Source organism: Oncorhynchus mykiss, chromosome 8 (genome assembly GCF_057628025.1).
Source record: "Oncorhynchus mykiss isolate SJ-2025 chromosome 8, ASM5762802v1, whole genome shotgun sequence".
NCBI classification, from domain to species: Eukaryota; Metazoa; Chordata; class Actinopteri; order Salmoniformes; family Salmonidae; genus Oncorhynchus; species Oncorhynchus mykiss.
The window spans coordinates 54,571,354-54,590,510 of record NC_143029.1 but is presented as its reverse complement, the minus strand read 5'-3'; the positions used below and the strand labels follow the sequence as shown (position 1 = coordinate 54,590,510).

The 19,157-nt window shown below is 43.0% G+C and overlaps 2 protein-coding genes across 4 annotated transcripts in view; one reads left to right on the top strand and one right to left on the bottom strand.

The window, feature by feature from the left end:
- Positions 1-2,854: 2,854 nt before the first annotated feature.
- Positions 2,855-13,900, top strand: LOC110530090 (transcription initiation factor IIB). Its single transcript, XM_021612892.3, has 7 exons — positions 2,855-2,969; positions 4,334-4,446; positions 11,554-11,687; positions 11,981-12,127; positions 12,303-12,432; positions 12,762-13,043; positions 13,357-13,900. The coding sequence occupies exons 1-7, from the start codon at positions 2,953-2,955 to the stop codon at positions 13,488-13,490; spliced, it is 957 nt and encodes a 318-aa protein (XP_021468567.1). The 5' UTR covers positions 2,855-2,952; the 3' UTR covers positions 13,491-13,900.
- Positions 13,901-15,685: 1,785 nt separating this feature from the next.
- Positions 15,686-19,157, bottom strand: part of LOC110530089 (serine/threonine-protein kinase N2) — a 47,331-nt gene continuing 43,859 nt past the window's right edge. For 2 of the 3 annotated variants that reach the window (XM_021612891.3, XM_021612890.3), the window contains exons 19-22: positions 18,800-18,942; positions 18,415-18,522; positions 18,170-18,250; positions 15,686-17,932 (exon numbers count right to left, since the gene is read on the bottom strand). In XM_021612891.3, the coding sequence (XP_021468566.1) occupies positions 17,729-17,932; positions 18,170-18,250; positions 18,415-18,522; positions 18,800-18,942 (536 nt within the window). In that variant the 3' untranslated portion in view covers positions 15,686-17,728. The remainder of the gene's footprint in view (positions 17,933-18,169; positions 18,251-18,414; positions 18,523-18,799; positions 18,943-19,157) is intronic. The other variant, XM_090181964.1, reaches the window with a different exon arrangement.

Here is a 19,157-nt window from a genome sequence, read left to right as displayed (position 1 = left end):
TACATCTCGTAATGAATAATGTGGAAATTGAGCAAGTTGAGGTGTCATGGTCAAAAATATTGATACAACATCAGTTAAGATGGGGAGAAGTCTGTCCATAATAAAGTGCTGCTCTGCTTTCTTAACATCACTGTCAACAAGGCAGGTCCTACAGGCCCTAGTTTTGTTGCACCTAGACTACTGTTCGATATTGTGGTCAGGTGCCACAAAGAGGGACTTGGGAAAATTGCAGTTGGCTCAGAACAGGGCAGCACGCTGGCCCTTAAAAGTACATGGAGAGTGTTCACTGCTCATGCCAGCAAGCAAGCTAAAGGTTGCATTCCCCTGCTCAGACGTTGCATGCATTAACCAATGGTTGCGTGCCACGTCATCGTCCGTCATTAACTGACAGATTGCTATAACATATGATGTGGTTGGGCAAAGATGCGCCCAATCAGATGGCTCTGCAGCGCATCTGTGTGACCTCATTCACCCAAAAAGGCTCAACCAATCACCCAATGCAACTCATGAATAATAATGACTTTGCCTCTGGCTTTCTTACAAAAGGACATTTTGCATACAGGGTTGTGGTCATGGTCACAACAATGGAGAATCGGTGGAGCTGTTGTGTAATGAGGACCGGCCCCCAGGGACAGCAGCAGACGTACGGACGTACCCACCACATGTTCTTAGCAACCAGGTCATGTGTTGACAAAGAGCTGAACACATAGTAAATTACTCAAAAGCTTGAGATCCCTCCTTCCCTTACCAAAGAAAATCTCATATTACAACACCCTTCACCCATCAGCCCTTGAGGAACACCTGAGGCAATCATAACAGTTAATGATTTTATGTGCTGTCTGGAAAGTGCATACATCATAACTACCTAATTAGTAGCCTAGTCCCTCCTGAATTTGCATGAACTTCCCAGATGAAAACATAATCTCAGACACACCTCTTTCCATGACAATTGATGACTAGTAAGCACGACATGTCCCCAATCCCAGTATACCAGATTGTAATATTATAAGTAATAATTCCAAGTGACTACAGCTACAGCCTTATATTCACGGGTTACTGATATGTCTGTGCATTTTCACGTCTGAATCAGTAATCATGGCTGATAAAGAATGTCAACAGCCTGGGGTGGCTCAGGTGGGGAACAGTCAGTTGATGTAGGCTGATGTAAGAACCAATGGAGGCTGCTGAGGGGAGGACGGCACATAATAATGGCTGGAATGCAATAATGGCTGGAATGCAAATAGTCTGGGTAGCCATTTGATTAGCTGTTCAGGAGTCTTATCTCTTGTGGGTAGAAGCGGTTAAGAAGCCTCTTGGACCTAGACTTGGCGCTCCGGTACCACTTGCCATGTACTGTCTAGCTGTATGGTGTTCTGTGGGACTCATTGAGAGTGTTGTTTGTGTTCATCAGTGCAGATGAGATAATAACCATTGTGCTCAGATGGGACTCAGGGACTCACACCACACAGTGCTGGCAGCATTACCCACAGTTGGATGAGATTGCTCACCAGGATGACGCATCACCATTAGTGTGACATCATCACTAGTGTGTCACTAATGTGTCACTAGTGTGTTGCTTGCATCAACCAATGGTTGCGTGCCACGTCATTGACTGTGTCATCGACTGACAGATTGCTATAACATATGCCACGTGGTTGATCGTGACAAGCACGTGAACAATGTGATGTGGTCAGCTGACACGTAAAATACGTATCCAGGCGTCCTGGTGTTGTAAGATCTGGCAGATCTTGCCTTTCCTTTGAGAATCTCAGATATTCAGAGGAATGAATCTTTACATAATTGATATAGATTCATTCTGTACGTTAATTCATCATGAGACTTGAGTACAATAATGATGTGATTTAGTATTTAGCATTTGAAAGCCTGAAAGAGCCTTTAATAATGGCCGTATCTGACATTTCTGGATTTAGCTCCACCTGCTGTTGTCTTACAGGTGAAAGGAGAATAATTATATTCACCTCCTACTAGTCTTCAATGTCATTGGACATCGTGCAATTGAATAAAATATGTGCTGCTGACAAGGCTTGTTTATTTATGGCAATGTAATCCATTAATCAATGTAATCCAAACAGCTCAAGGTGCATGCCACAGTCATTGTAATACAGTCATAAATGATTTGTGAAACATTTGATTTCTCTTTAAATTCTCTGTCGTCCAACCAGAGATTTTGAGGTCAATAGTACAGGGGTTGTGTCGGTGAGAGAGAATCAAGGCAATACAGTCCGAGACTAGCACGAGGATAGGGACACAGGCTGGCACACAGAGACAATGCCGCCTCTGACAGCTTCATAGACAGGCCTGTCTGCTACGGCTCCTACAAAGTGAGACTGCTGTATTGGCTGTTCAGAGTTGAGTCAGTTTGTTGAATGGGGTTAAGTAAGGTTATGTCACTACCATTGCTGTTTGAGCACGTTTTCCCATGTAGGCAACACGGTACACATAACCCAGCATGGAAGTGCTTTTTTTCTTTAGTGGCTGGCAAGTGAAAATATTAATCTCTGATGGAAACAGGGCTGGGGGATTTGTTCCAGCTGCCCAGCTTGAAGAGGTGTTGGCTAGTATTCATTGCAAAAATAACCCAGCATAATAAGATTACTTTTTCTTTATAAAGTTTGAGAGACACAAACACACAAAAATCCACAAGTTTGTTTAAATGGTTTCGCCTTTTGGTTACACTTGATTATCTTTATTCACTTCCATGTTATGCTCAGGGAGTAAATTTGATCAATTTTGAAGTGTCAAAAGCATTGATCTGTGACAGTATATTATACTTTTGCAAGTAGTCTATTTCCGGTCCTCATATTTTAATCGCTTTTTTAAGTTTGAACCTTTTGCCCTTCCGTCATCATTTAACCACGTGGGCCGAAAAAAATACATATATAAAAGGTAGAAGAAGCCATTGTTCGCGTTATAAAGAAGTAGCTAGCGAACATGGCATCAACAAGCCGGTGTGTACAATATGTATCCCAAGCTGTTTTCTGTGTTTTGCATCAGTGTCTTTTCATATGGGAAAGTGAAAGTTATTGATCAATGGGTGGTGATGGCGATTAACACGGAGAGACGCTTGTTTCTAAGTGTTTTCCATCATAGCCGCCGGAATGTCCATTACTGACTTTTAGCTAACCTTCGCTAGCCTACCAAAAACACTAACGTTATCAAAACACAATTTTACACATTGTCTCGATCGTATATCATGTCAACTTGATCATATTGTTTGTAAACATCCGTTATAACGTTAGGTAGCGCAACATGGTATCTAACTTCCAAATCATGATGCAAACGCGAGTGTCAATAAGCAATGCTTTTAGGGATGGGTGATGTCGCAACTTCGCAAGGTGATGTTGTCTGGCCAGCTCAGCTGGCTAAATCCAATTTGCTAGCTACATTAATGTATTTACAGTAGCCGAGTGTCAACGGACACCTAGACAGTGATTTAATCATGAGAAGTCATTCAGCCATTGAATAGAAAATTGTCACAAGGACACGGCAAGTTGATTGGGTTGTTTAACCAGCAATTTATTTCACTGGCTGTCTCAAAATATCTTGTTTTCACTTTTCACTAGCCAAAGGTTGCCACCAAGTCCGTTATCTAAATGTTATGTTTTGGTATTGTAGAACCGAATTGGTGTCGAGGATGATTTTCGGAAACGCTGGAAGCCCATTTTTTGGGTCCCATTGTCCAACGTTTTTTGGCCACATCACCACAGAATCATAATTTAGTTTGGAAACTCATTTACATTATGTTGACACAATCGCTGCAGTGGCTTTCTGTATTAGTCTTGTAGTATGCCTACTCCCCAGTCCATTTATCTTGCTATGCATATACATATTCGATCAATAAACAAGTAACATAATGACTGGTGTTGATGCTTGTGAACAGTTACTGTTGTAAACCAGGCAGCCATAATTGCTTTTGCAACATTGTATGTCATTTTCAGAAGTGCCTTTTGTTTTTATATTATTAAAGGTAAATATGATCCTCATATTTCTCAGATTAAAGGAAAGACAGTCTGGCATGCTTCACAATTTGTGTACAATTTTAAACGGCCTATAAGATTTCCCTATCATTATCATAATTTGCCAACAAACTAAACAACATACTTCCTCACCTTGAGCAGTGTCAATCGGCTTTATCAACTGTGCAGTGTTCACTGAAGTGTATAGAGTTAAGTAGTACCATGTCCTTGGCAGTAAACCAGCATTATGGAGATAAGTACAATCACACCCAGTGCTGGGTTATCTCTCACGAGGCAGGGTCAAAGGTAAGAGGTCACTTGTTGGCTGACCTCTGGGATCTATTCTTTACTTGCAGTGGAGACGGCCTGGCCCTTCCTAAGGTGCAGTGCCCCAACCACCCAGACGCCATGCTGGTGGAAGACTACAGAGCAGGGGATATGATCTGCCCCGAGTGTGGCCTTGTAGTGGGTGAGTGATAGGCTGCACACACATAGCATATGTTTTACTATCCTTGCGGGGACCTAAAATGTATTTCCATTCAAAATCCCTAACCCTTATTGTAAACCTAAACCTAACCCATAAGCTTAAAATAGCCTTTGTCGCCATTGGGATGTGGGAAATGACCCCATGAGAGAGAATTATCCTTGTTTTACTATCCTTGTGGGGACTGTTGGAGATTTCCGGTACCCATGAGGATAGTAATACACGTATGCACGCACGCACGCACACACATCTGTCAACAGACTGTCACAAAGCCTTATCTGTATGGATGAGGTCTTTGCAGTAGGTAAATAGCGTAACATAACATACACAGAGGCCTTAGGTGCTTTATTTTCTCTAATTTGCTTTCTTATAACCAACAAGGACTTTTGAACATCGGATCAGCAGTTACTTACCCCAATTCCGGCTTCAACTGTGACTCATCTGCCCTGGGCTCTTTCTGTAATTCTGACCCAATTTTCAGGGGGAACCCAAGAGAAATTGCCAGTGTTAGATGCATGTTAGGGGAAATCCTGGCGAGATTAAGGTGAAAGGAAAACCGGCTACCTCTTCCCTTCATTCTATTGGCCAATTGATAATAAGATGGATGACCTCTGATCACGGCTCTGTTACCAACGGGACTCTCGAACCTGCAATATTCTCAGCTTTTTTCCCTCGAACCTGCAATATTTTCTGCTTTTTTAAAACATTGCTTTCGGACAAGACCCCCCATGGCTATCCAATTCGATGGATTCTCGATTAACCGAGCGGACAGGACAGTAGAGTCAGGGAAATCGAGAGGGGAGAGATGAGCCTCTTAATCAACAACAAATAGTGTTCTGACTCGAGCTCAGTGGTAGTCTCGACCCATTGTTCACAAGTCTTGGAATACCTGATTGTCAAATGCCCACCTTCTACCTCCCGAGGGAGTTTTCAGCTGTTATCGTGACTGTTGTATAAATTCCACCTCAGGACATGAAATCTAACAAGCTGGCACTTAACCAACTGTATGAGGCTGTAAACAAGCAAGAAAACTTACATCCGGAACCTGGCTGCCTTGCTAATTCCGCGTCATTAAGACATGTGATGCCCAACTTCCATCAACATGTCTCCTTTGCCACTAGGGGCGATAGTCCTAGACCACTGTTACTCTACCCACAAGCAAGCATACAAAGCCCTCCCTCGTTCGCGATTCGGGCAAGTCAGATCATGACTCCTGCTTCCTTTTTGCAAGCAGAAGCTCAAACAATACCCATGACTCGTTCCATTGAGAAATGGTCATCAGAATCAGAGATTATGCTACAGGATTGCTTTGCAAGCGCTGATTGGAATATGTTCCGATACTCCGCCTATAACATCGATGAGCTAACCACCTGTGTCACTGGCTTCATAAGGAAATGCATTGGCGACATCCCAACAGTGAAGGGTCGCTGCTTCCCCAATCAAAAGTCCCTGGAGTAACACAGAGGTTGGCGTTAAACTAAAGGACAGGGCTACTGCACATAGAGCCATCGCAGACAACCCTGATGCTACGGCTGAGGACAGGAACAAGTGCAAGAAGTCCCCTACGACCTCCGTAGAGTCGTCAAACGATCAAAAGGACAATATAGGAATAAAGTGGAATCAGATTACACAGGCTCCGTCGCATGTGGCAGGGGCTACAGACCGTTACGGATTACAAAGGAAGACCCAGACGTGATCTGCCCAACGATGCCTCTCTACTAGACAAGCTCAACGCATTTTATGCATGCTTCGACAATAACAACACCATACCGTGCGTGAGAGTCCCCACCGAACCAGAGGACTGGGTGATCTCACTCTCTGAGGCCGACGTAAGGTCTTTAATCAAGTCAACACTCGCAAGGCTGTGGGGCCGGATGGTATTCTAGGGTGCTTTCTCAGAGCATATGCAGATCAACTGGCAGACATATTCACAGTAATTTTCAACCTCTCCTTGTCCCAGTCTGTAATCCCCACATGTTTTAAGATGGCCACCATCATTCCTGTTCCCAAGAACTCTAAGGCTTCATGCCACAATGACTACCGCTCTGTAGCACTCACATCTGTAATCATGAATTGCTTTGAAAGGCTGGTAATGGCACACAATAACTCGATCATCCCAGACACCATAGACCCTCTCCAATTTGCATACCGCCCAAACATATCCATAGACGACGCAATCTCAATTGCACTCCACACTGCCCTCACCTACCTAAATAAGAGGAATACCTACTTGAGAATGCTGTTCATTGACTACAGCTCAGCATTCAACGCTATTGTCCCCTCCAAGCTCGTCACCAAGCTTAGGACCCTGGGACTGAACACCTCCCTCTGCAACTGGATCCTGGACTTCCTGACGGGCCGACTCCAGATAGTGAGGGTAGGCAACATCACGGCTGCCACACTGACCCCACGGTGACCCTCAACACCCCCTGTTCACCCACGACTGCGACTCCGACATCAAGTTTGCTGATGACACGACGGTGGTAGGCCTGATCACTGGTGGCGGGAGGTGGTCAGTGACCTGGCAGTGTGGTGCCGGGACAACAAACTCTCCTTCAACGTCATACTGATAACAAGTTCAAACAGGTGCCATTAATACAGGTAACGAGTGGAGGACAGAGGAGCCTCTTAAAGAAGAAGTTACAGGTCTGTGAGAGCCAGAAATCTTGCTTGTTTGTAGGTGACCAAATACTTATTTTCCACCATAATTTGCAAATAAATTCATTAAAAATCCTACAATGTGATTTTCTTGATTTTTTTTCTTCTCATTTTGTCTGTCATAGTTGAAGTGTACCTATAATGAAAATTACAGGCCTCTCATCTTTTTAAGTGGGACAACTTGCACAATTGGTGGCTGACTAAATACTTTTTTGCCCCACTGTATCTACCTCTATCACTCCAGTATTCCTACACGTTGTTTGTTCTACATGGTATTGGAACTGACCTTGTATATAGCGCTTACTTTCTCGTTGTCTTATTTATTTTCTTTATTTCTTGTGTGTTTTTGTTCTTCCTCGTGTTATTTGTTAGTACTACATTGATATTGATCGCTGGATTGTTGGGTTTAGAAAGGCATTTCACTGTACTTGTGCCCGTGACATTAAAACTCGAAACTTCTGGGCCTACACTTCTACAGACACAGTCCTAACCTCTAGTTCAGGGGAATGATGTGTTTGTACTGTTGTTTGTGATGTGACTTGAGCAGCAGGGCCCTTACAGATGTCCTCCAGCGATTTTTGAATTGTTCATGTTGAAAAGATATATCCCAAGTATAAATACAGTAAAGTACACACAAGAAAGGGTAAAAAAAAAGAAATTGGGAGCAGAGGGGGACTAAAGACCTGTCACATAGCTAGAGTGCATAATACCAGGAAATGATAGAAACATAACATCATGTCAAAGATGCAATAGAATCAAATCTGTCCACGCCTCCCTTAGACGGCCTTGGAAAAGCCACCCTAGTTAGAGCAACAGATTGCATTACAGGGCTCTATCTGAACGTAACAGTCCTATGGGACTCCCATTTTGAGTCCCATTCGGAAAGTATTCATACCCCGTTATAGCCTTTTTTCTCAAATGGATTAAATTGTTCCCCCCACTCTCATCAACACAATACCCCATAATGACAAAGCAAAGACATGTTTTTAGATTTTTTGCAAATGTATTAAAAAAAAATGGAAATATTACAGTTACATAAGTATTCAGACCCTTTACTCAGTACTTTGTTGAAGCACCTTTGGCAGCGATTACAGCCTACAGAGTCTTCTTGGGTATGACGCTACAAGCTTGGCATACCTGTATTTGGGGAGTTTCTCCCATTCTTCTCTGACACTCTGTCAGGTTTGATGGGGAGCATCACTGCACAGCTATTTTCAGGTCTCTCCAGAGATGTTCGACCAGGATCAAGTTCCTGGCTTTGGCTGGGCGACTCAAGGACATTCAGACTTGTCCCGAAGCCACTCCTGCGTTGTCTTGGCTGTGTGCTTAGGGTCGTTAACCTTTATTTAACTTGGCAAGTCAGTTAAGAACAAATTCTTATTTTACAATGACTGCCAAACCCTCCCCTAACCCGGATGACGCTGGGCCAATTGTGCACCACCCTATGGGATTCCCGATCATGGCCGGTTGTGATACAGCCCAGGATCAAACAAGGGTCTGTACTGACGCCTCTAGCACTGAGATGCAGTGGCTTAGACCGCTGCACCACTCGGGAGCTTGGGTTTTCATCAAGGATCTCTCTGTACTTTGGTCCTTTCATCTTTCCCTCGATCCTGACTAGACTCTCAGTACTTGCCCCTGAAAAACATCCCGGCAGCATGACGCTGCCACAGCCATGCTTCATCGTAGGGATGGTGCCAGGTTTCCTCCAGAAGTGACGCTTGGCATTCAGGCTAACGAGTTCAATCTTGGTTTCATCAGACCAGAGAATCTTGTTTCTCATGGTCTGAGAATCCTTTAGGTGCCTTTTGGAAAATTCTTGTGCCTTTTACTGAGGAGTGTCTTCCGTCTGGCCACTCTACCATAAAGGCCTGATTGGTGGAGTGCTGCCGAGATGGATGTCCTTCTGGAAGGTTCTCCCATCTCCACAGAGGAAGCCTAGAGCTCTGTAAGAGTGACCATTGTGTTCTTGGTCACCTCCCTGACCAAGGCCCTTCTCCACCGATTGCTTGGTTTGGCTGGGCTGCCAGCTCTAAGAAGAGTGTTGGTGGTTCCAAACTTCTTTCATTTAAGAATTTTGGATATCACTGTGTTCTTTGGGACCTTCAATGCTGCAGAATGTTTTGGTACTCTTCCCCAGATCTGTGCCTCAACGCAATCCTGTCTCGGAGCTCTACGGACAATTCCTTCGACCTCATGGCTTGGTTTTTGCTCTGACATGCACTGTCAACTGTGCGGTGTGTGCCTTTCCATGTCATGTCCACAGGTGGACTCCAAGTTGTAGAAACATCTCAAGGATGATCCATGGAAACAGGATGTACCTGAGTCTGATGTACCATTTTTTTCTGAGGTCTTGGCTGATTTCTTTTGATCTTCCCATGATATCAAGAAAAGAGGCACTGAGTTTGAAGGTAGGCCTTGAAATACATCCACAGGTTCACCTCCAACTGGCTCAAATTATGTCAATTAGCCTATCAGAAACTTCTAAAGCCATGACATCATTTTCTGGACTTTTCAAAGCTGTTTAAAGGCACAGTCAACTTAGTGTATGTAAACTTCTGACCCACTGGAATTGTGATACAGTGAATTATAAGTGAAATAATCTGTCTATAAACAATTGCTGGAAAAATGACTTGTGTCATGCACAAAGTAGATGTCCTAACCGACTTGCCAAAACTACAGTTTGTTAAAAAGAAATTTGTGGAGTGGCTGAAATACACGTTTTAATGACTCCAACCTAAGTGTATGTAAACTTCCGACTTCAACTGTATGTATATTATGGTGTGTGTATAGATATTATGGTGTGTGTATAGATATTATGGACAGTATATGAATGGAAAAGTTGTGTTACAGCAGTAATTATATAGGATGATCATTGACTAGAATACAGTATATACATTTGAAGTGGGTCAAATAGTATGTAAACATTATTAAAGTGACGTAAAACAGTGCGCACGTGAACGAGCGTTATAACTCTGCCGGAAAATCGCCCATCATTTACCTGTTATGGTGACAATAACGCCCTTATTTGCTGTATACTTTGGTATTAGGACGACATAGTGTCTAAAGGAAATAGCAATGGCGAACTTGATCAAATGTCTTTGGGAGGTGTCGGCAGAATGTTTCCTTTTGAAGTGACATTTGTTGTATCCTTTCTGACCGTTCCTGAAAGACAAAAACAATTGGAAATTGTTGCGGACCTGTAAACAGATCGCTTGAATTCAGTGATGTTTTGCATTTTCTTTATCCCGAACAGATGGTGCATTCGGGAAAGTATTCAGACCCCTTCCCCTTTGCCACATTTTGTTACGTTTCAGACGTATTCCAAAATGTATCAAATAAAAACATATCCTAATCTACACTCTGAATTATAAGTGAAATTATCTGTCTGTAAACAATTGTTGGACAAATTACTTTTTGGACAAATTACTTTTGTCATGCACAAAGTACATGTCCTAACCGACTTGCCAAAACTATAGTTTGTTTACAAGAAATTTGTGGAGTGGTTGAAAAATGAGTTTTAATGACTCCAACCTAAGTGTATGTAAACTTCCGATTTCAACTGTAGTTACTCTTCTTATTTACATTTATTAAGTGTTGGCCCTGGTCCCAGTGTCACTGAATACCGCTTCCCTTCCTAATAGTGAATATCCTCTTCTCTTTTTGTCACAAAAGGAAAGACTTAAATAAACAAAATAATGCTTCCACCAAGTTATTTTATTTAACAAGGCAAGTCAGTTAAGAACAAACGGCCTACCAGAAGGAAAAAGGTGTCCTGCGGGGGGACAGGGGTGGGATTAAAAATAAAATAAAAATACAGTACAAAACACACATCACGACAAGAGAGACACCACAACACTACAAAAAGAGAGACCTAAGACAACAACATAGCATGGCAGCAGCACATGAAAACACAGCATGGTAGCAACACAACATGGTAGCAATACAACATGGCCCAACACATGGTACAAACATTATTTTGCACAGACAACAGCACAAAGGGCAGGAAAGTAGGGACAACAATACATCACGCTATTATGCTATGATGGTGAAATCAATACAGTGGGTGCTTGATGTTTATCGCTTTTACCTCCTTTATGTTTTCATGTAAGTGCTCAAGGAGATAAAGTAAGGTAAATGTGGAAAGGAAGTTGTTTAAACGTATTTGAGCTTAGCCCCATGTAGATTTTTATTTAACCTTTTTTTTTTAAACTAGGCAAGTCGGTTAAGAACAAATTCTTATTTACAATGACGGCATAACCCCGGCCAAACCCTAACAAGGACGACGCTGGGCCAATTGTGCGCCGCCCTATGGGACTCCCAATCACGGCCGGTTGGGATACAGCCTGGAATCGAACCAGCGTCTGTAGTGACGCCTCTAGCACTTAGACCGCTGCGCCACTCGGGAGCCCAGTAATGTGTGTGGTTTCCCAGGTGACAGGGTGATTGACGTCGGCTCAGAGTGGAGGACCTTCACCAATGAGAAAGCCACCAAAGACCCGTCTAGAGTGGGCGACGCCCAGAACCCACTCCTCAACGGGGGAGACTTGACCACCATGATCAGCAAGGTAAGTACACACATTGGCCATCCTACTTGGCGCCACAACTGGCACAGAGGCCCTGCCACCTAGCTATAGTCACCACTTACAGAGAAAGATGCTTAAAACAATTTTTATGTTCGTGGTCTTAGTGGCGCCAGACAAAGAAATTCAATGAAAATAAAATATCTGCTCCTCTTTTTTTGTGTGATATGGCCTTCACCAGGTTCCATAGGTTTCCATAAGATACTTAATTGTCGTAAGATTTACCAGGTAGTAAGTCTATATCACTAATGGTTCCAACAATTCTGTTGTCACCATAGGGAACAGGGGCGGCTAGTTTTGACGAGTTCGGCAACTCCAAGTACCAGAACCGGCGGACCATGAGCAGTTCAGACCGTGCCATGCTAAACGCCTTCAAAGAGATTACCACCATGGCCGACCGGATCAACCTACCAAGGAATATCATAGTGAGTCCCGTTCTCTCTTCTACTTTCAGTTGTTTAGCTTTTGTGGAACCTAGTAGCTAGCTAGCTAACTGATTCATCTATTTCCAAAACTCAAGTTCTTTAGCAGGTTTTCTCTGAACTAAACTATATGATTGTTCACAGCAAACTGAGGGTAAATGTTGTCTTTGACCCACAGGACCGAACAAATAACTTATTTAAGCAAGTGTACGAACAGAAGAGCCTGAAGGGGCGGGCCAACGACGCCATCGCATCAGCCTGCCTTTACATCGCCTGCAGACAAGAGGGCGTGCCTCGGACGTTTAAAGGTGAGCTCCTCTAAAGAGGATGTTTAGAGCATGGAATTACATATTGAATCATCTATATCATCTATGGTTTTAAGATCATATTAGCATGTTCCAAGCAACGTCTTAGAGTGAGTGCTTGTGCTGGTTGTTTCGGTTGCTACAAATCTTAAATCAAGACTTCACGGTTATGAAATATACCTGGAATCGTGTTCATTAGGCACCAAACAGAGGAAAACTGACTGAAACAGGGATTTCTATTTTCGTTTTCAAATGTTCTCTCTTGCATGTCTTATTAAAACGTCCCGGAAGGTTTCACTAATGACTCCCTTGTTGTCATCCATGCCCCGCAGAGATCTGCGCCGTGTCCCGCATCTCCAAGAAGGAGATCGGCCGCTGCTTCAAGCTGATCCTCAAGGCCCTGGAGACCAGCGTGGACCTCATCACCACCGGAGACTTCATGTCCCGCTTCTGCTCCAACCTGGGCCTGCCGAAGCAGGTGCAGATGGCGGCCACCTACATCGCCCGGAAGGCCGTGGAGCAGGACCTGGTGCCCGGCAGGAGCCCCATCTCTGTGGCCGCCGCCGCCATCTACATGGCCTCCCAGGCCTCCGCTGAGAAGAAGACCCAGAAAGGTGAGGTTGTGGGTGGGAGGATGGTGGAGATAGTGGTGGTGGTTGTCTTTTTAAGGTCTTCTTGATGGGCTGAATCTGAACTATTTGTGTTTGTCTATAAACTTTAAAACACGGTTCAGTACATTTCAGGCACGAAGAACAGCACAACAGTGTGCCGTTTGTGGTCCACACGTGTATTTCTGACTTGAGAGCTCACACAAACTGTTTCTGAATGTTGGGGAACTCATATTTCTGAGAACACAATTATCACCAATGGTCTGAAGACTTAAAGCACCAGTAGTCATTTCTGCAAATCCTCTTCCTTTTTGGACAGAGATTGGAGACATCGCCGGTGTGGCAGACGTCACAATCAGACAGTCGTACCGACTCATCTACCCCCGTGCAGCTGACCTCTTCCCCCCGGACTTCAAATTCGACACCCCTGTGGACAAACTGCCCCAGCTGTGAAGACCCACTCGCCCCGATGACACTTTAAAGGTTATTTTTCTAGTTTTTAATCTATTAGCAATTTTTTTCCCCTTTGTTAATTAACTTAAGACTTCAGGCCATTGTGAAGGCACTTTTTGCAGGAATACAGACAAGTACAGGACACACATTCCAATACTTAAAAAAAAAAGAGATTGCAAACTGTACTTACAGTATTTCATTTGAGTGTATATATACTGTATATATGTCCAAGTGGGAAAATGTAATTGGTGCTTGCAATATTAGGCTGGTTTCATACTATATACATTTTCTTTTGTAGGAAATGCAGGTTCTATTTTGTTAGCTTGTATTAAGTAAATCAAATGCTTTTCTGAAAAGCGTGTTGAAAACCTCATGCATTGATTAACATTAAACTTTGTTTACAGAATTGAGATTTTTTCTGTGTGCTGACTCTTAATACTGCTTATGTACCATTTGGAGTGTTAAGAAACTTTTCTGTATTACTAAGCTGAAGTTCCAGTACATTGAGTACATTGATCAGTACCTCTCTGGACTTCGAGGACAGCCCAAGTTCATTTAGTTTCAGCTAGTCTCGTTCCCACTGCCTGGTGTACAGTTGTGGGCCTAGCATAGCAAATAAAGCAAGCGTTCAACACACCATTGCATCTTTAAAAAAAAAACATATTTTAAGGGAGTCAAAGGTCATCTGGCTTTCATTACATCACGTATTTGCAAAGTTGAACATGACTGAAGGTTACATTGTAGCTTAATAAGGGGAACTTGCTTTCAATGCTTCTCCTGGATTAATGAAGATAAATTAGTGCCAACTACTTTTCTGCCAGAGGTGTAGATACTTATAAGACAGATCACATTTTAGTTATCCACTTACCTTGACTTCAAAGGATCATGCACTGAACAAAAATATAAATGCAACATGTAAAGTGTTGATCCCATGAGCTGAAATAAAAAATTCCAGAAATGTTCCATTATTTCTCTCAAATTTTGTGCACAAATGTTTATATCCCTGTTAGTGAGCATTTCTCATTTTGCCAAGATAATCCATCCACCTAACAGGGGTGGCATATCAAGAAGCTGATTAAACAGCATGATCATTACACAGGTGCACCTTGTGCTGGTGGCAATAAAAGGGTGCTGAGGAGTATTTCTGTCTAATAAAGCCCCTTTGTTGGGAAAAAACAAATTCTGATTGGCTGGGCCTGGCTCCCCTATGCTCTCCCAGGCCCACCCATGCCTGCACCCCTGCCCAGTCGTGAAATCCATAGATTAGGGCCTAATTAATTTATTTCAATTTACTGATTTCCTTATGAATTGTAACTCAGTAATATCTTTGAAATTGTTGGATATTGCATTTATATTTTTGTTCAGTATAATTCCATGCTATTTCTCAAAAGCCAGACCCAGCTTGGTCTGAGTTGTAATCCTCGTTTATACCTGGCGCTAATATGTATCCTTTGTCCTGATCTTGTCCACATTCTCATTGTGCCCATATTTTCACATGGTTGAAGCCTATTAAAATGTGTCTCATATTCGTCCGCTGACAAGTTCCTGGTTCATCCCTGTATGCAAATGATTTAACAGCTATTCTTTCAAAATAATATTTGTTTAAAGAGATATTGACGCCATAAGTCGATGGTGCATCCTGTCAATGTTTTTAGAAGACGGAATAATTATTTAAATGTTTTCACCATCTACACTTGTAAGATATCAAGGCACAATACATGCCTGACTACCTCTGGGGGTGGCAAGGAACATCACAATCTGATCAAAATGTGTCTTTTAATCATCTACACCCCCATCTGAAAATGTGGGCACAATCAGAATGGAGGACAAGACAAAGGATGCATGTTAGAACCAGGTATAAAAGAGGCTATAGAGAATGGTAGAGGCCTCTAGTGGCCAAAAGGCTGTTTATGCACGGACAGCGCCATTTTAACATAGTCAACTGTGTGGGAGCTCCTATGGTTATGGGTTGTAGCCTGAAAGGCGCTGCCTTATGCTGTCACATACGCTATAAAATGGCACAGATGAGTCCTCTATGGTCTGAGTTCAGTAAGATATATATACTCTCTGGGACATGGATGGACAGTGGATTGCCATAGTATGTTGATGGCCAGTTTCTACAGGAGATTCTTAAAGCGAAGACAGCAGAGTTGTGTGAGTGATGTGCTGACACCAATGGAATACGACATGCAAAGGAAGTAGCACCACTCTAACGGCGGTTTAATTTGTGCATTCATGATATGGCGACAAACGACGACTGCAAAATGCTTCTATACACCAGGTTCAACAGTCTTGTGTAACTTCAATGTGGTGTACCATTAAAAAAAAGGTTTGTATGTCTGTAACATGCTCAAACAGCCCAAACAGCCCCCCCCCCCCCCAAAAAAAAAACTGTACAATCTTTTTTCATAATTACGCTAAACATAGATAATTAAAAAATATCTTGATAAAATTAGTACGTTCAGCTTAATTGTGTGTACACATATATAAAATATACCCTGCCCTCCCTTGTAGTGATTAATTTACATATTGTCTGCACAAACTGGCTCCGAGCTTAGTTTACACTCCAGAGTAAAGTTTCCCCTAGGATTAGGTCCCCTTTACCCAATCCTAACTTTAACCAAGAGGCAACTTCACCCATCACGGTTTTCCATAGTCCCACTGTCAGGACTGGAGGGATGGGTTTTGGTAATCAGCTGTACTGTATCAGTCACTTCAGATCCACCATTTGACCATGTCCAATCATTGCAGGCTGCGAGATCTCCTTGCTCTTGTATCTCCTTCAGTTAAGAGAATGATTGCAGTATCGAGGTTGGGATCAATTCCATTTCAACTCGGTCAATTCGGGGAGTGAATGGAAAGTCAACAGAAATACTAAATTCACTCTCGGCTTCGATTGGAATGGAACTGACAAACTCTGTAAGAAATGCTAGCGGAATCGATTCTGCCCTCAAGAGTACAACATTGCTAGCTGAACGCATTGTTACCCCTCAAGAATTAGATCTAGGGGGCTGTACATATCAAGGGTCTCAGAGTAGGAGTGCTGATTCTGGATCAGGTCCCATATAAAGTGATTTGGAATCCTAAAGGCAAAACTGATCCTAAATCGGCACTTTACTCCGAGACGCTTGATACATATGGCCACTGTTTTTTTGGGGTGCTAGGAATCCACCAGAAGGAGCCATGTCAGGATAGGTCTCCGTAGTGTGTGTGTGCTCCTTACAAACGACCACGTTTAAAACGGTGGAGTTTCCTTTGATTTGTGGTATGCTGTGTAGTCTAGAACGGTTCCGCCGCAATAATGATAAGTGTATTTCAACAACCATACAGCACTACAGAAAGAAACCCTTAAAAACGGTACAGTTTTAACGCTCATGTAAAACTGGCATGGGCACAGTACACGAGGTACACGAGTTTCTGTAATACCACGAGGACTAACACTGGACGCACTGCTTTTGTGTCACGATCATCCGTTTAAAAAGAAAGGTTTCCTGGGCTCTATTCTTAGACGTAGCTCTAAGCTTGGGTAGAAAAACAGGAAGATTAAAGGCATCTTTAAATAAGAAATGTAAAAAAAAAAAAAAACAGCTGGGGGAGAGAGAGACCAGGATAAACCAAAAAGGAGACCTTCCTTGGGTTTCAAGTGACGAGGCAGTAGTAGTCAAGATGTTTGTTGTCTTTAACCTTAAGTGACGGTTCAGTGATAAAATGCTCAAAGCGCTCATAATTCCGATATACAACATGGCACACGTGTTAACCCTTACAGAGAGATATGTCATTTAGTTATGGCAGTGGGCTTGCGAAAGGACTTGTTAAAAATACAGAGGAATACTATTCTGTACATGATTTTTAAAAAAAACGTAACAATCATGTTATTCAATATCACGGCTATATTGCCGGCATTTCCTTTGACAGAGTTCACTTGACAACATTCTCAGTGGTCAGACAATAGACATGACATGCGCTGGAGGCCTCACTCCTCTTTTTCCCCTTGAAGTTTCTAAAGAGAAGAAAAATGTTGTTCTCTTCCTGTTAAAGAATAACCTCGGGGGTTCAGTTGTGGGAGCGGGGGGGGTCTTTAATTGGCAGTGCGCCGTTTGTTCCCGTCTTGCGATGCTGGTTTGGAAAAGAGGTGTTTTAAAAATGGTGAGCTACAGTCAGTCAGCGCTGTGTTGGTTGTTTCACAGTGTGTGTTTGTTCAACACATTTGGAGGAGGGAGAAGAGGGGAGAGGGGGGGCTAACACCAGTCTGCGATGTAGTCAAAGTCAGAGAACATGTCCTGCTCGTCCCCGCTGAGCGCCCTAGGTTCTCTGGGTGGGGTCAGGATGGGCGCTTCTGAGGTAAATTCGTCATCGAAGTTGCTGACGTCGTTGGAGTCCTGGATGGTCGGGACAAATGGAGGCTTAACCTTCTTGGCCAGTAGTCCGTTCCAATCCATATTCTGGGGGGGGGGAATGGGTGAGGAAATAGTGAATTTATGTCAACTCTCAGGATAGACTTGTACTGTATCATCTACCTCATGAGGAAAACTGTTAGCGACAATAACCAAGATTAGGCAAGTCTCATGAACAGGAAACTTCATATGTCATTTTGTGGTATCCACATTGCCTAAAATTGTGTCTGTGTTTAGAATGTTGAAAGACATTAAATATGAGAAAGTAGAACATTCTTTACTTACTCTGAAGAACAGATGTTTTTTGACTTCCTCTGCGTCTCGCTCTCCTGCCCCCAGACGTCTTTCTGGACTCCTCCTCAAAAGCTACAAACAAAAAGAGCATTAGAAAGTAGAATAAACTTTGACGCTGTAATTCAATGACGCAACGGTCTTTTGTTTCTTCTCATTTCACACTTTCCGATTTCTGATAGCAGTAGTTTGAGGTGTTGTGTTTCATTAGGATCAATTCGAAGGGATCCGGAACCCACCCTTCTCATGACGGAGATAGCCTCCGTTGAGAGGAACCTTGGGTAGCGGACTTCATCGTTGACGATGCTGTCAAACACCTCCTCTTCATCATCTCCAGGGAATGGAGACTGGGGCAGGAAAAAAAGTTTTTTTTCCCCACATACAGTCAATGACATATAATATATATATATATATTTTTACATGGAATGTACTGACCAGACCAGCTATGTATATAATGTTAGAAAGGTAATGACAATTGTGATGAAGGCAAAAACATTTTTTTTATAATCTTCTCAATTCAATGCCAAGATTCTAAAATGTTCTGTTCTCAGAGCTGACAAAGTATTGACCAGTCAACACTGAGTAGGTATCCATGTGACAGGTGTGAAGGTGAGACCCACTTACCTCTCCAACCAGCATCTCAAAGATGAGGACCCCCAGACCCCACCAGTCCACAGCACGCGTGTACGACGTCTCCGTCAGAACCTCGGGGGCCAGGAACTCTGGCGTGCCACAGAACGTACTGGTGCGGTCCCTGAACCCCATTCCTGCCAGAATACACATAACCATAACATGTTTAGTACAGAAACTTTACACCCAGACATGTAAATGATATATATATATATAGTTTTTTTGGGGTACTTTTTTTTACCCCCATTTCTACCCAATTTCATCATATAGTTACATTCTTGTCCCATCGCAGCAACTCCCGTACGGACACGGAAGAGGCGAAGGTCGAGAGCCATGTGTCCTCCAAAACACG

Bases quoted from the DNA above. Each gene is read 5' to 3' on its own strand.
- LOC110530090 (XM_021612892.3), top strand. The intron at 11,688-11,980 runs GTAAGTACACAC...TTGTCACCATAG, and splicing joins TGACCACCATGATCAGCAAG to GGAACAGGGGCGGCTAGTTT. The intron at 12,128-12,302 runs GTGAGTCCCGTT...TTTGACCCACAG, and splicing joins ACCTACCAAGGAATATCATA to GACCGAACAAATAACTTATT.